At 36.9% G+C, this 21,702-nt stretch overlaps 1 protein-coding gene across 1 annotated transcript in view; it reads left to right on the top strand.

Annotated features, from left to right (window-relative positions):
* NDC80 (NDC80 kinetochore complex component) overlaps positions 1–21,702 on the top strand; it is a 61,861-nt gene that overhangs the window by 8,305 nt on the left and 31,854 nt on the right. Inside the window, exons 7-8 of the mRNA XM_059894276.1 lie at positions 18,380–18,469; positions 20,639–20,732. Of these exons, the coding sequence (XP_059750259.1) occupies positions 18,380–18,469; positions 20,639–20,732 (184 nt within the window). The remainder of the gene's footprint in view (positions 1–18,379; positions 18,470–20,638; positions 20,733–21,702) is intronic.

Here is a 21,702-nt window from a genome sequence, read left to right as displayed (position 1 = left end):
ACCAGTTAAAAGGTCCTCAACAATGTCTGAGAATACCCATTTTCCCACATGATAGGCATTATTGTTTTAAAATCTTTATCCATTTGGGAGGTGGAAATGTAGCTTGTTTTAATATATTATTAAAGTGATTATGTTTTTGTATGATTTATCATTATCATTACTATTTCTTATAACTTATATGTGCTTTTTTGGCCTATTTTATATTTCTTTATTTCTTTCTGGTATTACTATAAGCCTTTATATATTGAACCCCTTACATATTAAGCTTATCGATGTTTTTAATAATTGACAACATGACAAGCAAAGATAATTTTTTTTGTTTGCAATTTTTGGTTTTTGTTTTGTTTGTTTTAAATTTTTATTGATTTATTTATTTATTTATGGCTGTGTTGGGTCTTCGTTTCCGTGCGAGGGCTTTCTCTAGTTGTGGCAAGTAGGGGCCACTGTTCATCGCGGTGTGCGGGCCTCTCACTATCGCGGCCTCTCTTGTTGCGGAGCACAGGCTCCAGACGCGCAGGCTCAGTAATTGTGGCTCACGGGCCCAGCCACTCCGCGGCATGTGGGATCTTCCCAGACCAGGGTTCGAACCCGTGTCCCCTGCATTGGCAGGCAGATTCTCAACCACTGCGCCACCAGGGAAGCCCTCAATTTTTGTTTTTAAACTTGAATATTCACACATTATAACTGCGTATTCATGTCTTTTGACTTTTTTATCTTGTTTATTTGCAAGATCGCCATTTTGTATATCAAAAAGAGTTGAATTGGGTAAATAAGCTCTTATGTATGTGGTGCAAGTGTTTTTCCCTCATTATCCTTTTGATTTATGTGCTGTATTTTAATTGGTTGCAAATGTAAATATGTACATTTTTACCTAGTCTAATGCAGTCTCTTCCTTCTATAGCTTCTGAGTTTCCTGTCCTACTTAGTGCTGGAATCCGTAGAACTAATACTGTCCCCTGACATTCTCTTGGCCGTCAGCAAGCCCATAACTAAATGTAGGCAGGCATTGGGGATGGATTTTTGACCCAGGAGATACACTGGTACGTTCAGCACCACCAATTTTCAGGAGAGAAGTAGAAATCCACTACCATAGTCCATTAATACAACTTAAATTTTATTGAACTTTATGTATAACTTTTATGCGTTCAGTTTGCCTCTCCTCAGTGATACACGTGGACATTGGGTAACCACCTCTCTGCTCTTCCCTCCAAATACCCCTATTGTCATTAGAACACCTTACCCTTGTTTGCCTAAACAGCTTAGGTCATTGTTATGTTTTTGGGAGATAGCATTTCCACAGTGATACAGGAGCTTCTGTATGGAGTACCTGCTTTGGCTTCTGTCGGGGAGGGACCTCTTGAGATGCCTCCAAGTCCATTACATAGACTTGGAGGCATAGGTTGAAATCCCCTCCTTCCTATCTTAATTTGCTTGAAGTAGTGCAGCTGAACACTATAGCAATGTAAGAATCAATGAGAGAGCATTCATAGGTTTCTTATGCTTTCTTTCCCACTTAACAGAATCCTAGGTGATTAGCCACACTTAGGATGGTCTCCTTTACTCCCATGTTTATTAAAAAGTGCTTTTGCTTTTTTCACTAGTATTTTTATGGCTTGTTTGTATTGTGTTTAAATCTTAAACCATCTGCAATTTATTTTAACATTAAAGAAAAGGAAATTTTATATTTTAAATGGCTCACTCATATACCTCAATACCTTTTATTGGATAACCCATCTTTTCCCCTTGGTTTTTTTTTTTCTTTAATTTTGTTGAGATATAATTGACATACAGAACTGTAAATTTAAGGTGTACAGTGTAATGACTTGTCTTACATTGCCAAATGATTACCACAGTAACTTTAGTTAAAATCCATATCTCATATAGATGCCAAAAAGAAAAAGGAAAAAAAATGGTTTTTTTCCGCATGATGACATCTTTTAGGATCTACTCTCTTAGCAACTTTCAAATATACCAAACAGTAGTGTTTGGTATATACACATGTTGTATATATACACATGTTGTATATACACATGTTGTATATTACATCTTATAGCTATAAGTTTGTACCTTTTGACCTCTATCCAGTTCTCCCACTCCCTAACCCCCTGCCTCTGGTAACCACAAATATGACATCTTTTTGTTGGCTTGTTTTTTCAAAATTCCACCTGTAAGTGAGATCAAGTAATATTTGTCTTTCTCTGTCTGACTTATTTCATTTAGAGTACTGCCCTCAAGGTCCATCCATGTTGTCACAAATGGCAGGATTTCCTTCTTTTTATGGCTGAATAGTATTCCATTGTGTGTACCTATGTGTATGTGTGTATATATATACACATATACCACATTTTCTTTATCCATTTATCTGTCAGTAGATGCTTAGGCTGTTTCCATGTTGTAAATAATGCTGCAGTGAACATATGGGTACAGGAATCTCTTCAGCATAGTGATTTTGTTTCCTTCAGATACATACCTAGAGTGGAATTGTTGCATCATGTGGTAGTTCTAGTTTTAATTTCTTTAGGAACCTCCATGGAAACCAGTGTTTTCTGTGGTGGTTGTACAAATGTACAACTATACTAACAGTGCACAAGGGGTCCCTTTTCTCCGCATTCTTACCAGCATTTATCTCTTGTCTTTTCCACGTAAGCCATTCTCAAAGGCATGAGGTTTTCACTGTGGTTTTGATTTGCATTTCCCTAATGATTCGTGATGTTGAGTACCTGATGTCCATTTGAATATCTTAGTAAAAATGTATACTCAGGTCCTTTGCCCATTTTTTTAATTTCATTATTTATTTCTCAGCTACTGTTGTATGACTTCTTTATGGATATTGGATAGTGACACCTTATCAGATAAATGCTTTGCAAATATTTTTTCCCATTCCATAGGGTACCCTTTCATGTTGTTGATCATTTTTTTGCTGTGCAGAAGCCTTTTAGTTTGATATAGTCCCACGTGTTTATTTTTGCTTTTGTTGCCTTTGCTTTTGGTCTCAAATCCCAAAAAATCATTGCCAAGACCACTGTCATGGAGCTTACTGCCTATGTTTTCTTCTAGGACTTTGTTTTATTTTGTTTTGTTTTTAACATCTTTATTGGAATATAATTGCTTTACAATGGTGTGTTAGTTTCTGCTGTATAACAAAGTGAATTAGCTATATGTGTACATATATCTGCATATCCCCTCCCTCTTGCATCTCCCTCCACCCTCCCTATCCCACCCCTCTAGGTGGTATCAAAGCACCAACCTGATCTCCTTGTGCTATGCAACTGCTTCCCACTAGCTATCTACTTTACATTTGGTAGTGTATATATGTCAGTGCTACTCTCTCACTTCGTCTCAGCATACCCTTCCCCCCTCCCTGTGTCCTCAAGTCCATTCCCTACGTCTGCATCTTCATTCCTGTCCTGCCCCTAGGTTCATCAGAACCTTTTTTTTTTTTTTAGATTCCATATATATGTGTTAGCATACAGTATTTTTCTCTTTCTGACTTACGTCACTCTGTATGACAGACTCTAAGTCCATCCACCTCACTACAAATAGTTCAGTTTCATTTCTTTTTATGGCTGAGTAACATTTCATTGTATGTATGTGCCACATCTTTATCCATTCATCTGTTGATGGACCCTTACGTTGCTTTCATGTCCTGGCTATTGCAAATACTGCTGAATGAACATTGTGGTACATGTCTGCTTTTAAATTATCATCTTCTCAGGGTATATGCCCAGTAGTGGGATTACTGGGTCATACGGTAGTTCTATTTTTAGTCTTTTAAGGAACCTCCATACTGTTCTCCATAGTGGATGGATCAATTTATGTTCCCACCAACAGTGCGAGAGGGTTTTCTCCACACCCTTTCCAGCATTTATTGTTTGTAGATTTTTTTCATGATGGCCATTCTGGCCGGTGTGAGGTGATACCTCATTGTAGTTTTGATTTACATTTCTCGCATGATTAGTGATGTTGAACATCCTTTCATGTGTTTGTTGGCAATCTGTATATCTTCTTTGGAGAAATGTCTATTTAGCTCTTCTGCCCATTTTTCGATTGGGTTGTTTGTTTTCGGATATTGAGCTGCATGAGCTGCTTGTATATCTTGGAGATTAATCCTTTGTCAGTTGCTTCGTTTGCAAATATTTTCTCCCTTTATGAGGGTTGTCTTTTCGTCCTGTATATGGTTTCCTTTGCTGTGCAAAAGCTTTTAAGTTTCATTAGGTCCCATTTGTTTATTTTTGTTTTTATTTCCATTTCTCTGGGAGGTGGGTCAAAAAGGATCTTGCTGTGATTTATGTCTTAGAGTGTTCTGCCTATGTTTTTCTCTAAGAGTTTTATACTGTCTGGCCTTACATTTAGGTCTTTAATCCATTTTGAGTTTATTTTTGTGTATGGTGTTAGAAAGTGTTCTAACTTCTTTCTTTTACATGTAGCTGTCCGGTTTTCCCAGCACCACTTATTGAAGAGGCTGTCTTTTCTCCATTGTATATTCTTGCCTCCTTTATCAAAGATAAGGTGACCATATGTGCATGGGTTTATGTCTAGGCTTTCTATCCTATTCCATTGACCTATATTTCTGTTTCTGTACCAGTACCATACTGTCTTGATTACTGTAGCTTTGTAGTATAGTCTGAAGTCAGGGAGCCTGATTCCTCCAGCTCCATTTTTCTTTCTCAAGATTGCTTTGGCTATTCGAGGTCTTTCATGTTTCCATACAAATTGTGAAATTTTTTGTTCTACTTCTGTAAAAAATGCCATTGGTAGTTTCATAGGGATTGCATTGAATCTGTAGATTGCTTTGCCAATCCAAGAACATGGTATATCTCTCCATCTGTTTGTATCATCTTTAATTTCTTTCATCAGTGTCCTATAGTTTTCTACATACAGATCTTTTGTCTCCTTAGGTAGGTTTATTCCTAGGTTGCAATGGTAAATGGGAGTGTTTCCTTAATTTCTTTTTCAGATTTTTCATCATTAGTGTATAGGAATGCAAGAGATTTCTGTGCATTAATTTTGTATCCTACTACTTTACCAAATTCATTGATTAGCTCTAGTAGTTTTCTGTTAGCATCTTTAGGATTCTGTATGTATAGTATCAAGTCATCTGTAAACAGTGACATTTTTACTTCTTCTTTCCCAATTTGGATTCCTTTTATTTCTTTTTCTTCTCTGATTGCCGTGACGAAAACTTCCAAAACTATGTTGAATAATAGTAGTGAGAGTGGGCAACCTTGTCTTGTTACTGATCTTAGAGGAAATGGTTTCAGTTTTTCACCATTGAGAACTATGTTGGCTGTGGGTTTCTCATATATGGCCTTTATTATGTTGAGGTAGGTTTCCTCTCTGCCTACTTTCTGGAGAGCTTTTATCTTAAATCGGTGTTAAATTTTGTCAAAAGCATTTTCTGCATCTATTCAGATTATCATATGGTTTTTATCCTTCAATTTGTTAATATGGTTTATCACATTGACTGATTTGCATATATTGAAGAATATTCACATGCCTGGGATAAACCCCACTTGATCATGGTGTATGATCCTTTTAATGTGCTGTTGGATTCTGTTTGCTAGTATTTTGTTGAGGATTTTTGCATCTGTGTTCATCAATGATATTGGCCTGTAGTTTTCTTTTTTTGTGACATCTTTGTCTGGTTTTGGCATCAGTGTGATGGTGGCCTCGTAGAAGGAGTTTGGGAGTGTTCCTCTCTCTGCTGTATTTTGGAAGAGTTTTAGTTGTTTATTTGAGGTTTTTCTTGTTTCTTGAGGTAGGATTGTATTGCTATAAACTTCCCCCTTAGAACTGCTTTTGCTGCATGCCATAGGTTTTGGGTCATCGTGTTTTCACTGTCATTTGTTTCTAGGTATTTTTTGATTTCCTCTTTGATTTCTTCAGTGATCTCTTGGTTATTTAGTAGGGTATTGTTTAGCCTCCATGTGTTTTTATTTTTTACAGATCTTTTCCTGTAATTGATATCTAGTCTCATAGTGTTGTGGTCAGAAAAGATACTTGATATGATTTCATTTTTCTTTTAATTTACCAAGGCTTGTTTTGTGACCCAAGATATGATCTATCCTGGAGAATGTTCCATGAGTACTTGAGAAGAAAGTGTATTCTGTTGTTTTTGGATGGAATGTCCTATAAATATCTATTAAGTCCATCTTGTCTAATCTGTCATTTAAAGCTTGTGTTTCCTTATTGATTTTCATTTTGGATGATCTGTCCATTGGTGAAAGTGGGGTGTTAAAGTCCCCTACTATGATTGTGTTACTGTCAATTTCCACTTTTTTTGGCTGTTAGCATTTGCCTTATGTATTGAGGTGCTCCTATGTTGGGTGCATAAATATTTACAATTGTTATATCTTCTTGGATTGATCCCTTTATCATTATGCAGTGTCCTTCCTTGTCTCTTGTAACAGTCTTTATTTTAAAGTCTATTTTATCTGATATGAGAATTGCTACCCCAGCTTTCTTTTGATTTCCATTTGCATGGAATATCTTTTTACATCCCCTCACTTTCAGTCTGTATGTGTCCCTAGGTCTGGAGTGGGTCTCTTGTAGACAGCATGTATACAGGTCTTGTTTTTGTATCCATTCAGCTTGTCTGTGTATTCAGATTGGAGCATTTAATCCATTTACATTTAAGGTAATTATTGATATGTATGTTTCTATTACCATTTTCTTTATTGTTTTGGGTTTGTTTTTGTAGGTCTTTTTCTTCTCTTGTGTTTCCCGCCTAGAGAAGTTCCTTTAACATTTGTTGTAAAGCTGGTTTGGTGGTGCTGAATTCTATTAACTTTTGCTTGTCTGTAAATGTTTTAATTTCTCCATTCAAATCTGAATGAGGGGCTTCCCTGGTGGTGCAGTGGTTAAGAATCCGCCTGCCAATGCAAGGGACATGGGTTTGAGCCCTGGTCTGGGAAGATCCCACATGCCATGGAGCAACTAAGCCCGTGCGCCACAACTACTGAGCCTGAGCTCTAGAGCCTTCGAGCCACAGCTTCTGAAGCCCGTGTGCCTAGAGCCCGTGCTCCGCAACAAGAGAAGCCACTGCAATGAGAAGCCCGCGCACAGCAATGAAGACCCAACACAGACATTAATTAATTAATTAATTAATTAATTTTAAAAAATAAAAAGGGAAATCTCTTTTATTAAAAAAAAAAAATCTGAATGAGATCCTTCTTGGGTATAGTAATCTTGGTTGTAAGTTTTTCCTTTTCATCGCTTTAAATATGTCCTGCCACTCCCTTCTGGCTTGCAGAGTTTCTGCTGAAAGATCAGCTGTTAACTTTATGGGGATTCCCTTGTATGTTATTTGTTGCTTTTCCCTTGCTGCTTTTAAGATTTTTTCTTTGTATTTAATTTTTGATACTTTGATTAATATGTGTCTTGGCTTGTTTCTCCTTAGATTTATACTGTATGAAACTGTCTGTGCTTCCTGGACTTGATTGACTATTTCCTTTCCCATATTAGGGAAGTTTTCAACTATAATCTCTTCAGATATTTTCACAGTCCCTTTCTTTTCCTCTTTTTCTTCTGGGACCCCTATATTCAAATGTTGGTGCATTTAATGTCCCAGACATCTGTGAGACTGTCCTCAATTCTTTTCATTCTTTTTTCTTTATTCTGCTCTGCAGTAGTTATTTCCACTATTTTATCTTCCAGGTCACTTATCCGTTCTGCCTCAGTTATTCTGCTATTGATTCCTTCTAGAGAATTTTTAATTTCATTTATTGTATTGTTCATCATTGTTTGTTTGCTCTTTAGTTCTTCTAGGCCTTTGTTAAACGGTTCTTGTATTTTCTCCATTCTATCTCCAAGAGTTTGGATATCTTTACTATCATTACTCTGAATTCTTTTTCAGGTAGGCTGCCTATTTCCTCTTCTGTTGTTTAGTCTGGTGGGTTTTTACCTTGCTCCTTCATCTGCTGTGTATTTCTCTGTCTTCTCATTTTGCTTAACTTACTGTGTTTGGAGTCTCCTTTTCGCAGGCTGCAGGTTCATAGTTCCCGTTGTTTTTGGTGTCTTCCCCCAGTGGGTAACGTTGGTTCAGTGGGTTTTGTAGGCTTCCTGGTGGAGGGGACTGGTGCCTGTGTTCTGGTGGATGAGGCTGGACATTGTCTTTCTGGTGGGCAGGACCGTGTCTGTTGGTGTGTTTTGGGGTGTCTGTGACCTTATTATGATTTTAGGCAGCCTCTCTGCTAATGGGTGGGGTTGTATTCCTGTCTGGCTAGTTGTTTCTCATGGGGTGCCCAGCACTGGAGCTTGCTTGCCGTTGGGTGGAGCTGGGTCTTAGTGTTGAGACGGATATCTCTGGGAGAGCTCTCGCCAATTGATATTACTTGGGACCAGGAGGTCTCTGATGGTCCAGTGTCCTGAACTTGGCTCTTCCACCTCAGGGGTTCAGGCCTGACACCAGGCTGGAGCACCAAGACCCTGTCAGCCACACGGCCATGTACATAGGGATTTTCTTGCCTTTTGGGAAGTATGAGGTCTTCTGCCAGCATTCAGTAGGTGTTCTGTACGAGTTCCACATGTAGATGTATTTTTTTCTTTTTATAAATTTATTTATTTAATTTATTTTTATTTTTGGCTGTGTAGCCAAAATTTTGGCTGTGTAGGGTCTTCGTTGCTGCGCGTGGGCTTTCTCTAGTTTCAGCGAGCAAGGGCTACTCTTCGTTGTGGTGCGCGGGCTTCTCATCACAGTGTCTTCTCTTGCTGCAGAGCACGGGCTCTAGGTGCGTGGGCTTCAGTAGTTGTGGCTCACGGGCTCTAGAGCGCATGCTCAGTAGTTGTTGTCCATGGGCATCGTTGCTCTGCGGCATGTGGGAACTTCCCAGACCAGGGCTTGAACCCGTGTCCCCTACAGTGGCAGGCAGATTCTTAACCACCGCGCCACCAGGGAAGTCCTGTAGATGTATTTCTGATGTATTTGTGGGGAGGAAGGTGATCTCTACATCTTACTCCTCTGCCATCTTGAAGGTCCTCCCACAATAGGAGACTTCACTGAAGATGCCAACCTCTGCAAGAGCTAGAGGTGCAGAGGCATTTTTTTTTAATTTATTTTTTTATACAGCATGTTCTTATTAGTCATCCATTTTATACACATTAGTGTATACGTGTCAATCCCAGTCTCCCAATTCATCACACCACCACCCCCACCTGCCGCCACTTTCCCCCCTTGGTGTCCATACGTTTGTTCTCTACATCTGTGTCTCAATTTCGACCCTGCAAACCGGTTCATCTGTACCATTTGTCTAGGTTCCACATATGTGCGTTAATATACAGTATTTGTTTTTCTCTTTCTGAGTTACTTCACTCTGTGTTACAGTCTCTAGATTCATCCACGTCTCTACAAATGACCCAATTTCATCCCTTTTTATGGCCGAGTAATATTCCATTCTATATGTGTACCACGTCTTCTTTATTCATTCATCTGTCGATGGGCACTTAGGTTGCTTCCATGACTTGGCTATTGTAAATAGTGCTGCAATGAACATTGGGGTGCGTGTGTCTTCTTGAATTATGGTTTTCTCTAGGTATATGCCCAGGAGTGGGATTGCTGGGTCATATGGTAATTCTATCTTTACTTTTTTAAGGAACCTCCATACTGTTCTCCATAGTGGCTGTATCAATTTACATTCCCACCAGCAGTGCAAGAGGGTTCCCTTTTCTCCACACTCTCTCCAGCATTTGTTGTTTGTAGATTTTCTGATGATGCCCATTCTAACTGGTGTGAGATGATACCTCATTGTAGTTTTGATTTGCATTTCTCTAATAATTAGTGATGTTGAGCAGCTTTTCATGTGCTTCTTGGCCATCTGTATGTCTTCTTTGGAGAAATGTCTATTTAGGTCTTCTGCCCATTTTTTCATTTTAATATTGAGTTGCATGAGCTGTTTATATATTTTGGATTTTAATCCTTTGTCCATTGATTCGTTTGCAAATATTTTCTCCCATTCTGAGGGTTGTCTTTTCGTCTTGTTTGTAATTTCCTTTGCTTTGCAAAAGCTTCTAAGTTTCATTAGGTCCCATTTGTTTATTTTATTTTAACTTATTTATTTATTTATTTATATTTATTTTTGGCTGTGTTGGGTCTTCGTTTCTGTGCAAGGGCTTTCTCTAGTTGCGGCAATCGGGGGCCACTCTTCATCGCTGTGCACGGGCCTCTCACTGTCGTGGCCTCTCTTGTTGCGGAGCACAAGTTCCAGACGCACAGGCTCAGTAGTTGTGGCTCACGGGTCTAGTTGCTCCACAGCATGTGGGATCTTCCCAGACCAGGGCTCGAACCCGTGTCCCCTGCATTGGCAGGCAGATTCTCAACCACTGCGCCACCAGGGAAGCCCACCATTTGTTTATTTTTGTTTTTATTTCCATGACTCTAGGAGGTGGATCAAAAAAGATCTTGCTATGATTTATGTCAAAGAGTGTTCTTCCTATGTTTTCCTCTAAGTGTTTTATAGTGTCTGGTCTTACATTTAGGTCTCTAATCCATTTTGAGTTTATTTTTGTGTATGGTGTTAGGGAGTGTTCTAATTTCATTTTTTTACATGTAGCTGTCCCGTTTTCCCAGCACCACTTATTGAAGAGACTGTCTTTTCTCCATTGTATATCCTTGCCTCCTTTGTCATAGATTAGTTGACCATAGGTGCGTGGGTTCATCTCTGGGCTTTCTGTCCTGTTCCATTGATCTATATTTCTGTTTTTGTTTCAGTACCTAATTGTCTTGATTACTGTAGCTTTGTAGTATAGTCTGAAGTCAGGGAGCCTGATTCCTCCAGCTCCGTTTTTTTCCCTCAAGACTGCTTTGGCTATTCGGGGTCTTTTGTGTCTCCATACAGATTTTAAGATTTTTTGTTCTAGTTCTGTAAAAAATGCCATTGGTAATTTGACAGAGACTGCATTGAACCTGTAGATTACTTTGGGTAGGATAGTCATTTTCACAGTATTGATTCTTCCAATCCAAGAACATGGTATATCTCTCCATCTGTTGGTATCATCTTTAATTTCTTTCATCAGTGTCTTATAGTTTTGTGCATACAGGTCTTTTGTCTCCCTAGGTAGGTTTATTCCTAGATATTTTATTCTTTTTGTTGCAGTGGTAAATGGGAGTGTTTCCTTAATTTCTCTTTCAGGTTTTTCATCATTAGTGTGTAGGAATGCAAGATATTTCTGTGCATTAATTTTGTATCCTGAAACTTTACCAGATTCATTGATTAGCTCTACTAGTTTTCTGGTGGCATCTTTAGGATTCTCTATGTATAGTATCAAGTCATCTGCAAACAGGGACAGTTTTACTTCTTCTTTTCCAATTTGTATTCCTTTTATTTCTTTTTCTTCTCTGATTGCCGTGGCTAGGACTTCCAGAACTATGTTGAATAATAGTGGTGAGAGTGGACATCCTTGTCTCGTTCCTGATCTTAGAGGAAATGCTTTCACTTTTTCACCATTGAGAATGATGTTTGCTGTGGGTTTGTTGTATATGGCCTTAATTATGTTGAGGTAGGTTCCCTCTATGCCCACTTTCTGGAGAGTTATTATCATAAATGGGTGTTGAATTTTGTCCAAAGCTTTTTCTCCGTCTATTGAGATGATCATACGGTTTTTATTCTTCAATTTGTTAATATGGTGTATCACATTGATTGATTTGCATATATTGAAGAATCCTTGCATCGCTGGGATAAATCCCACTTGATCATGGTGTATGATCCTTTTAATGTGTTGTTGGATTCTGTTTGCTAGTATTTTGTTGAGGATTTTTGCATCTATATTCATCAGTGATATTGGTCTGTAATTTTCTTTTTTTGTACTGTCTTTGTCTGATTTTGGTATCAGAGTGATGGTGGCCTCATAGAATGAGTTTTGGAGTGTTCCTTCCTCTGTAATTTTTGGGAAGAGTTTGAGAAGGATGGGTGTTAACTCTTCTCTAAATGTTTGATAGAATTCACCTGTGAAGCCATCTGGTCCTGGACTTTTGTTTGTTGGAAGATTTTTAATCATAGTTTCAATTTCATTACTTGTGATTGGTCTGTTCATATTTTCTATTTCTTCCTGGTTCAGTCTTGGAAGGTTATACCTTTCTAAGAATTTGTCCATTTCTTCCAGGTTGTCCATTTTATTGGCATAGAGTTGATTGTAGTAGTCTCTTAGGATGCTTTGTATTTCTACGGTGTCTGTTGTAACTTCTCCTTTTTCATTTCTAATTGTATTGGTTTGAGTCCTCTCCCTCTTTTTCTTGATGAGTCTGGCTAATGGTTTATCAATTTTATCTTCTCAAAGAGCCAGCTCTTAGTTTTATTGATCTTTGCTATTGTTTTCTTTGTTTCTATTTCATTTATTTCTCCTCTGATATTTATGATTTCTTTCCTTCTGCTAACTTTGAGTTTTCTTTGTTCTTTCTCTAGTTCCATTAGGTGTAAGGTTAGATTGTTTATTTGAGATTTTTCTTGTTTCTTGAGGTAGGCTTGTATAGCTATAAACTTCCCTCTTAGAACTGCTTTTGCTGCATCCCATAGGTTTTGGATCATCGTGTTTTCATTGTCATTTGTCTCTAGGTAGTTTTTGATTTCCTCTTTGATTTCTTCAGTGATCTCTTGGTTACTTTGTAACATATTGTTTAGCCTCCATGTGTTTGTGTTTTTTACGTTTTTTCCCCTGTAATTGATTTCTAATCTCATAGCGTTGTGGTCAGAAAAGATGCTTGATATGATTTCAGTTTTCTCAAGTTTACTGAGGTTTGATTTGTGACCCAAGATGTGATCTATCCTGGAGAATGTTCCGTGCACACTTGAGAAGAACGTGGAATCTGCTGTTTTTGGATGGAATGTCCTATAGATATCAATTAAATCTGTCTATTTTGTCATTTAAAGCTTGTGTTTCCTTATTAATTTTCTGTTTGGATGATCTGTCCATTGGTGTAAGTGAGGTTTTAAAAGTCCCTCACTATTATTGTGTTACTGTCGATTTCCTCTTTTATAGCTGCTAGCAGTTGCCTTATGTATTGAGGTGCTCCTATGTTGGGTGCATTTATATTTATAATTGTTATATCTTCTTCTTGGATTGATCCCTTGATCATTTTGTAGTGTCCTTCCTTGTCTCTTGTAACATTCTTTATTTTAAAGTCTATTTTAACTAATATGAGTATTGCTACTCCAGCTTTCTTTTGATTTCCATTTGCATGGAATATCTTTTTCCATCCCCTCACTTTCAGTCTGTATGTGTCCCTAGGTCTGAAGTGGGTCTGTTGTAGACAGCATATATATGGGTCTTGTTTTTGTATCCATTCAGCAAGCCTGTGTCTTTTGGTTGGAGCATTTAATCCATTCACGTTTAAGGTAATTATCGATATGTATGTTCCTATTACCATTTTCTTAATTGTTTTGGGTTTGTGTTTGTAAGTCTTATCTTTCTCTTGTGTTTCCTGCCTAGAGAAAGAAGTTCCTTTACCGTTTGTTGTAAAGCTGGTTTGGTGGTGCTGAATTCTCTTAGCTTTTGCTTGTCTCTAAAGCTTTTGATTTCTCCATCAAATCTGAATGAGATCCTTGCCGGGTAGAGTAATCTTTGTTGTAGGTTCTTCCCTTTCATCACTTTAAGTATATCATGCCACTCCCTTCTGGCTTGTAGAGTTTCTGCTGAGAAATCAACTGTTAACCTTATGGGAGTTCCCTTGTATGTTATTTGTCGTTTTTCCCTTGCTGCTTTCAATAATTTTTCTTTGTCTTTAATTTTTGCCAATTTGATTACTATGTGTTTCGGCGTGTTTCTCCTTGGTTTATCCTGTATGGGGCTCTCTGTGCTTCCTGGACTTGGGTGGCTATTTCCTTTCCCATGTTAGGGAAATTTTCGACTATAATCTCTTCGCATATTTTCTCGGGTCCTTTCTCTCTCTCTTCTCCTTCTGGGACACCTATAATGCGAATGTTGTTGTGTTTAATGTTGTCCCAGAGGTCTCTTAAGCTGTCTTCATTTCTTTTCATTCTTTTTTGTTTATTCTGTTCTGCAGCAGTGAATTTCACCATTCTGTCTTCCAGGTCACTTATCCGTTCTTCTGCCTCAGTTATTCTGCTATTGATTCCTTCTAGTGTAGTTTTCATTTCAGTTATTGTATTGTTCATCTCTGTTTGTTTGTTCTTTAATTCTTCTAGATCTTTGTTAAACATTGCTTGCATCTTCTCGAATTTTGCCTCCATTCTTCTTCCAAGGTCCTTGATCATCTTGACTATCATTATTCTGAATTCTTTTTCTGGAAGGTTGCCTATCTCCACTTCATTTAGTTGTTTTTCTTGGGTTTTATCTTGTTCCTTCACCTGGTACATAGCCCTCTGCCTTTTCATCTTGTCTATCTTTCTGTGAATGTGGTTTTTGTTCCACAGGCTGCAGCATTATTGTTCTTCTTGCTTCTGCAGTCTGCGCTCTGGTGGTTGAGGCTATCTAAGAGGATTCTGCAAGTTTCCTGATGGGATGTTCTTGCTTCTGCAGTTCTTCTTGCTTCTGCAGTCTGCGCTCTGGTGGTTGAGGCTATCTAAGAGGATTCTGCAAGTTTCCTGATGGGATGGGCTGGTCACAGAGGCATTTTTTTCAGAGGGTTAACAGCTTGCTTTTTTTTTTTTCTTTTCCTCTGTGCTTCATCTAGTTTCACTTGTTCACAGGGTGCTTCATGCAGAGGCCTCACACCTTGCACTTCAGATCAGAGTGCCTAGGGAGAAATGGCTGCACTGACACCTCCTCTTCTAGGAGTTTTATAGTTTTGGGTCTTACATTTAAGTCAAGTCCAGTTCAAGTTAATTATTTTGAATGGTGTAAGACAGTGTTCTGGCTTCATTCTTTTTTACATGTGATTCTGGCTTCATTCTTTTTTACATGTGAATATCCAGTTTTCCCATCACCATTTATTGAAGAGACTGTCTTTTCACCATTGAGTATTCTTGGCTCCCTTGTCAAATATTCGTTGATGTATATACACGGGTTTATTTCTGGGCTCTCTATTCTGTTCCGTTGGTCCATGTGTCTGTTTTTATGCTAGTACCATAACTGTTTTGGTTGCTATATCTTTATAATATAGCTTGAATTCAGGAAGTGTGATGCCTCCTACTTTGTTGTTCTTTCTCAGGATTGCTTTGGCCACTCGTGGTCGTCTGTGGTTCCATATAGATTTTTAAATTGTTTTCTCTAGTCAGCTTAAAAAATGCCATTGGAATCTTGATAGGCATTGTATTGATCTATAGATGGTTTTGCATAGTATGGACATTTTAACAATACTAATTCTTCCAAGCAATGAACACGGGATATCTTTCCATTTATTTGTGTCTTCAGTTTCTTTCATCAGTGTCTTGTACTTTTCAGTGTAGAGATCTTTCACCTGTTTGGTTAAACTTATTCCTTAATTGCTTTGATGCTATTGTAAATGGTATCATTTTCCTTTTTTCTTTTTTCAGATAATTTGTCATTAGTATATAGAAACACTACTGATTTTTGTATTTTAATTTTGTATCCTGCAAATTTACTGAATTTGTTGATTAGATGTAACAGGTTTTTTTGTTTGTTTGTTTTTGAGGGGGCTTTAAGATTTTCTGTATATAAAACCATGTCATCTGCAAATAGAGATAATTCTACTTATTCCTTTTCAATTCTGATGCCTTTTATTTTTCTTGCCTGATTGCTCTGGCTAGGATTTCCAGTACTATGTTGGATAAAAGTGGCAACAGTGGGCATCCTTAACTTTTTCCTGATCTTAGAGCAACAGCTTTCAGTTCTTTACCATTGAGTATAATGTTAGCTGTGGGCTTGTCATATATGGGCTTTATTATGTAGAGGTACATTTCCTGTATACACAGTTTGAGAGTTTTTATTATGAAGTGATGTTGAATTTTGTCAATTACTTTCTCTCTGTTGAGTTATTGTATGATTTTGGTTTTTTTATTCTATTAATGTGATGTATCACATTTATTGATTTGCATGCATTGAGCCATCCTTGCATCCCACAATAAATCCCACTAAATCATGTTGAATGACCTTTTCAAAGTGCTACTGAATTTGGTTTGCTAATATTTTATTGAAAATGTTTACCTCTATATTTTCATCAGGGATATTGGCCTGTAGTTGTCTGCTCTTAACTGAATTGCCTAATTACTACTGTTCTTGATTGATTTCTGTTGGTACCACTGTTTTCAAACAAAAATTATTTTGTTTTATCATTTAGTTGTGATGTTTCCAGATAGAAGATAATGTTTTTCATGTTGAAGCTTATCTGCCTCTTTCTAATTTTTATCAAGAATAATCATTGAACCTTATCATATGCTTTTACAGGATCTATTGAGATGATTGTTTTTCTCTTAACCTGTTGGTATGACATGATAGGATATTGGTTCCCTAATAGTCTCTGTTTGTTCATTGTTGGTTATTCCTTTGCTATACTCCTGAATTCAGTTTGTCAATGTTTTATAAGTAAAGTTTTATTTCTTCTCTCGCTCTCATTATGCCTCTTAGCGCAGAGCTTATAAGCACATCCTTATTACGGTGTTTGAGTGATAGGAGTTTTGCCAAAGTTGCCTTGTCTTCCCTCTACCAAGGAGCATGAATAGGAGGGTGCATATGCTCCACTAGCTCTGTGATTAGCCTTTTGGTTAATAACCAAAGTGGGCTAGGGCATTACTCATATCAGATTCTTCTGAGTCCTTTTCTTTTCTTATACTATAATATCTTTTTATAATATGGAGGAGTAGTATTTTATTGGTAAATGCCACCTCTGAGTAAAAAAAGATTACTCAAGTCCATATTTCTGGTTATCTCTATCCAATTTCAGGTTGAAACTTTTTCAACCAAATCTTCTCAGCACAGAAGAACTTCTAGTTATTGTAGTAAGAGTCTTTCCTATAGTTTGTCCCTTGTAAGGCTCTCCTTGAACCTTGCAGAGTAGCAAGAGTTTTCACAAGGACCTTTGACAAGGCAACAGAAACTCTGTCTTTATCTACCCTGATGATAAGATAGGAGATTCTATTCTTCATCTTGGGCTCTGCCTTACATGTCTTTAAGACTTAATTAACTCTGATTGTCACCTGAGGCCTTGTCAAGGGAAGAAGAGGTAAAGGATAAGTTGATAGAGCTTGCCTGCATCCACCCTAGATATACAAAAGGTCTTATGAGCGCCTTTGGAATAGGAAAGGAGCAGATAGGATAAGCTACTCTAGACTGTATCCCCACTCAGCAATCCTATCTATATATGAATACTAGGGTAAGAAAATGTAATGAAATATTTTCAACAGAAACCACATTCTTCTTTTACACTCCTAATGCATAGTCCATTTTTTTAGAGTTTAGTCTTCATTATACTAGATATACGTTGATATCTTTATATTTTATAGCAATTTCATTTAAATTTTCTAATTTTCTTTTATTTTTAAAAGGTTATATTTCTAAAACAAGTTATAAAAACAAGTGTTCCAAAATGCAATTTATGTGCCTTAAAAACCTTTAGGCATTTTCCTTTTAGCTTGTTAATTATAACATCTGAATGTTTGCTATAATTTATTATCTGTTATCACTTTCAAGGTTAAATATTTGTATTTCTGAAGATTTTATATTGTAAAATTCAATCTAAAGTGCATGCTTATACAGTCTGAAGGAGTCAGTGGATAACATTTGCGCACCAAAATTGAGTTTATATAAAAGAGAAATAATTACTTTTGGCTTACCTTTTGTGGCAGTTCTGTTCTGGATTCTCAGAACTGTATTAAAACATGTGTAGGGCTTCTCTGGTGGTGCAGTGGTTAAGAATCCGCCTGCCAACACAGGGGACACGGGTTTGAGCCCTGATCCGGGAAGATCCCACATGCCACGGAGCAGCTAAGCCCGTGCGCCACAGCTACTGAGCCTGTGCTCTAGAGCCCACGAGCCACAGCTACTGAGCCCACGTGCTGCAACTACTGAAGCCCACGTGCCTAGAGCCCGTGCTCTGCAACAAGAGAAGCCACCACCATGAGAAACCTGTGCACCTCAACGAAGAGTAGCCCCTGCTCGCCACAACTAGAGAAAGCCCGTGCGCAGCAACAAAGACCCAACACAGCCAAAAATAAATAAATAAATAAATAAAATTTTTTTAAAATGTGTGTATATGTTCTCAATAATTGTATAAAAAAGATCAGCATATTTTTCGCTATAGAATAGAACTAAACATGGAGCCCATCCTTTTTTAATCCTAAGGGATTTAGTTACTAAAATATCAAAAGGATTATATTTTAAGGTTTAAAAGAATAACCTCTCATGAGACTTTGTCAGGCAGTAATGTGAGTGCTCCTAAAAATGACACTGAAAAAAATTTGACAAAACATGAAAGCTATGTGTTTTCCTCAGAAACTTAATCAACTTAATATTTTGCTTGTGTACTAAATAGTTACATAATGCCATGAAAGAAAGCTCACCTTTATTTGATGATGGACAGCCTTGGGGAGAAGAAACTGAAGATGGAATTATGCATAATAAGGTACCTTACATGACTGTAAACATTAGAGTTATCTTAATATTAACTAAATGTGTTATTATTGAAATTGATATATTCTTTTGTAGAACTTGTCTTTTTGCTTCCTGAAAAATCTGCTAAAACTGATTTTTGGAAATATTAGTCAATGGAATTACTCTTGAAATCACATTGTAGTTTCCTAAAAGTAACTAGGAACGGAAATTTGTAAATTTTAAGTAAATTTAAAAAGCAATGCAATTAGAATTACGTCATAACGTTATTGTTATATGTACAGATGTAATATTTGTCTTTCTCCCCTATCTTTTATAATGAAGGCATCAATACTGGCATCATTACTGTAATATATTATTTTGTCAACACAAAGCCTGAAAGACTGGGTCTTTAATTAGATGGCATGTGGATTTTTTGTTTGTTTTGGCTTTTTAGTTAGGCATATTGCACTTAAGAGTTGCCACTTCCAAAAGTGATTGAGATAAAAGTAAATAGATGGTCTAAATTGGTTCCCAAACCATCCTGTATTGGAGCCTTAACTATGTAACTAACCCTACCCTATTTCCTAAAATACATAAATTTATATATCCAAAGGGAGCAAACACCAACTCCAAGGAATAAATTTATAGTATTGAGATTAAACATTAATGTCCCCTAGCATATATAAAAGACCGGGTACTATGCAGGTCCCTAAAGATTAAAAAAAAAAAAAATTCTCTGTTCTTCACTCTTTGGAGCATTTGTCATAAAAAGAAAGTGGAAATAACCTCAGCTTCATCTTTTATTACTACCTGGGAAATAGTTCAAATAGAAAGATGTATCAACTGACTGGCATGGTAGCGTTTCTTTTTTTTTTTTTCAAACAAAGAATATCATACCCCGTTACTACTTCATTAGTGATCCTTGCTGGAGAAGCAGCTAGAAAGCCTTTGATCCTCTTGAGAGAATTCTCTTCCCATGTTGCAATATGTGTACTAGACTAGATTTATTTGTGCCTCAGTTCTCACGCAAATATAATACCTACTAAATGACTAAATATTAAATTTATTGATATTCATCCTAAATGTTAAAACAGTAAAAGTTATTCTTGCTATTTTAGCTGTTATTTCAGATGACGACATATAAAGAAGCACTTGGGAAATTATAAAGTGCTATTTTTATTTTTTAATTTTAATTTTAAAGTAAAAATTAATTTTAAATTTAATTAAAAAGAGTTACCGAAGTATCCAACTTCATCAGATTCTGAGCCTCAGCTTTGTAGATCTAGAAATTCATTTTTTTTTTAACCTGCAAAATCAAAATTGACCAAACTTAAGGAAACGTTCACTCTTACCAAATTCACATCTGAAGAAGAATAAAAATGTATTAATTTACCACCAGTGACACATCTTTCCAGCTACAGAAATACTCATACTCCCTATTCAGGGCACCCCTTCAGTATCAACCAAGTAATAAGAAGATTGTTTAGTAAGCAGAGAATCAGCACAAAGGGAATTGGTTTATCTTGAGGGCTGTGTACTTCATCTGGCTGTGGAAAATTCTGATCAGCCATCCTTGCCTCCTAACAAAGTACACATCTTCAGTAAGCAAAACATCTCAGAATTGCAAAATAGAGTATTATTTTCTCTTGAATAAATATTGAGTACTAATAGTCTAGTGTTTAGATCTCTACTAACCATACCATGTTTTAGCGTGAAGTTACAATGTAAATTATAGCCTTTATTAATTATGTTCTGGTTTTCACAACTAGATCTTGTCAGTTTAATTAGACTTAAATGATCAGCAATTCATTTAAATTTTTAATTAGTTAGATTATCCCTAAAGATGCTCAAGTTTGCATTTTATGTTAAATTATATTTATTAATAAGCTTCCTTGTCTAACCTTCTCAAAATTCTGAAGATATGGGGTTTTTTTTACCATTTACTAAGTATCACCTTTATCCAAATTGAAGTATTCTTTTCATCCTTACTATTCACTATAGAAGTAGCAGACTGAGTAAATCTGTGCAGCATAATTAATGATATTCCCTAGGTTTGTATCTCATGTACAGGAGTTCATGTAACCACTTAGTGTTCCTGAATTTTATTTTTTTAATTCAAATTTAAATTTCTACTTAGAAAAGTGAAATAAACTAAATAGAGAATCATGGCTTTGTTTTTAAATCTGCTTAACCCAATCAGTTGTTTTTGGACTACACCATAAAATGCTATGAGAGTTTCATGACTGGTGCCGACAGCTTTGAAGAGATGAATGCAGAGTTGCAGTCCAAGCTGAGTAAGTGTTCTCATTCCTAGAGTGCTTGCTTTGGGTCATTTAACTCCGCTCAAGGAGTTGTAGCCTATCTTACTATGCCTAATGTAAATGCGTTTAGATGCCTCCTGATTTTTATCATAACTGTTTCTTTGGTGGAGAGGAGTAAAAGTTAAGCAGAAAGAATACTGGTGTTGGAGTCAGACCTGAGGCATGACCCCTTACTGGCTGTGTGACATTAACAAACTACTTAACCTGTCTAACAAAGTTTTGCAGGATTAGATGGCCATGTTTATAAATGTCAAATGTGCTACCCGGAGCACACAATATAATCAGCAAATGTTATTCCTCTTGGGGGATGATATCCCTGTGATATCCTTGCTTTATTATTTTAGAAATTAAAGTACCAGTTAGTCAAAAGATCTATGGTCTCTTTCAAAATTTATGTCACATAGTTAATGGGCCATGATATTTCCTAAGAAAGAAATTATTTTTCCACTTAGCTAATCTGGTGACATTCGGTATTTACTGGCTTACTTTAAAATATTCCAGAGTATTATTTTACATTGTTGTTCCTTTTTTGTAATAGTCTTGTATATAAAATGCCAGAGTGGTAGGTAAAATAGATAAGTTTAATATGTGTAAAGCGATCCTCCAAAGACTATGGAATCAATCAAAATAGGAGATCACCCTGCCACTATTAGCACAAAAAGTGAAAGCATTCTCTTTTGTTTCCATGGGATATACTTTCCTGAAGAATAAGCGGGACAGGGACTTCCCTGGTGGCACAGTGGTTAAGACTCTGCACTTCCAATGCAGGGGGTCCGGGTTCGATCCCTGGCCAGGGAACTAGATCCCATATGCATGCCGCAACTAAGAGTTCACATGCCACAACTAAGGAGCCCATGAGCCGCAACTAAGACCCAGCGCAACCAAATAAATAAGTAAATAAATTTTTTTTTTAATTTATTTATTTATTTATGGCTGTGTTGGG

Source organism: Balaenoptera ricei, chromosome 14 (assembly GCF_028023285.1).
Source record: "Balaenoptera ricei isolate mBalRic1 chromosome 14, mBalRic1.hap2, whole genome shotgun sequence".
In the NCBI taxonomy this organism is placed as follows: Eukaryota; Metazoa; Chordata; class Mammalia; order Artiodactyla; family Balaenopteridae; genus Balaenoptera; species Balaenoptera ricei.
Note: the sequence above shows the minus strand (reverse complement) of the source record. Positions and strands in the feature narration are given on the sequence as shown.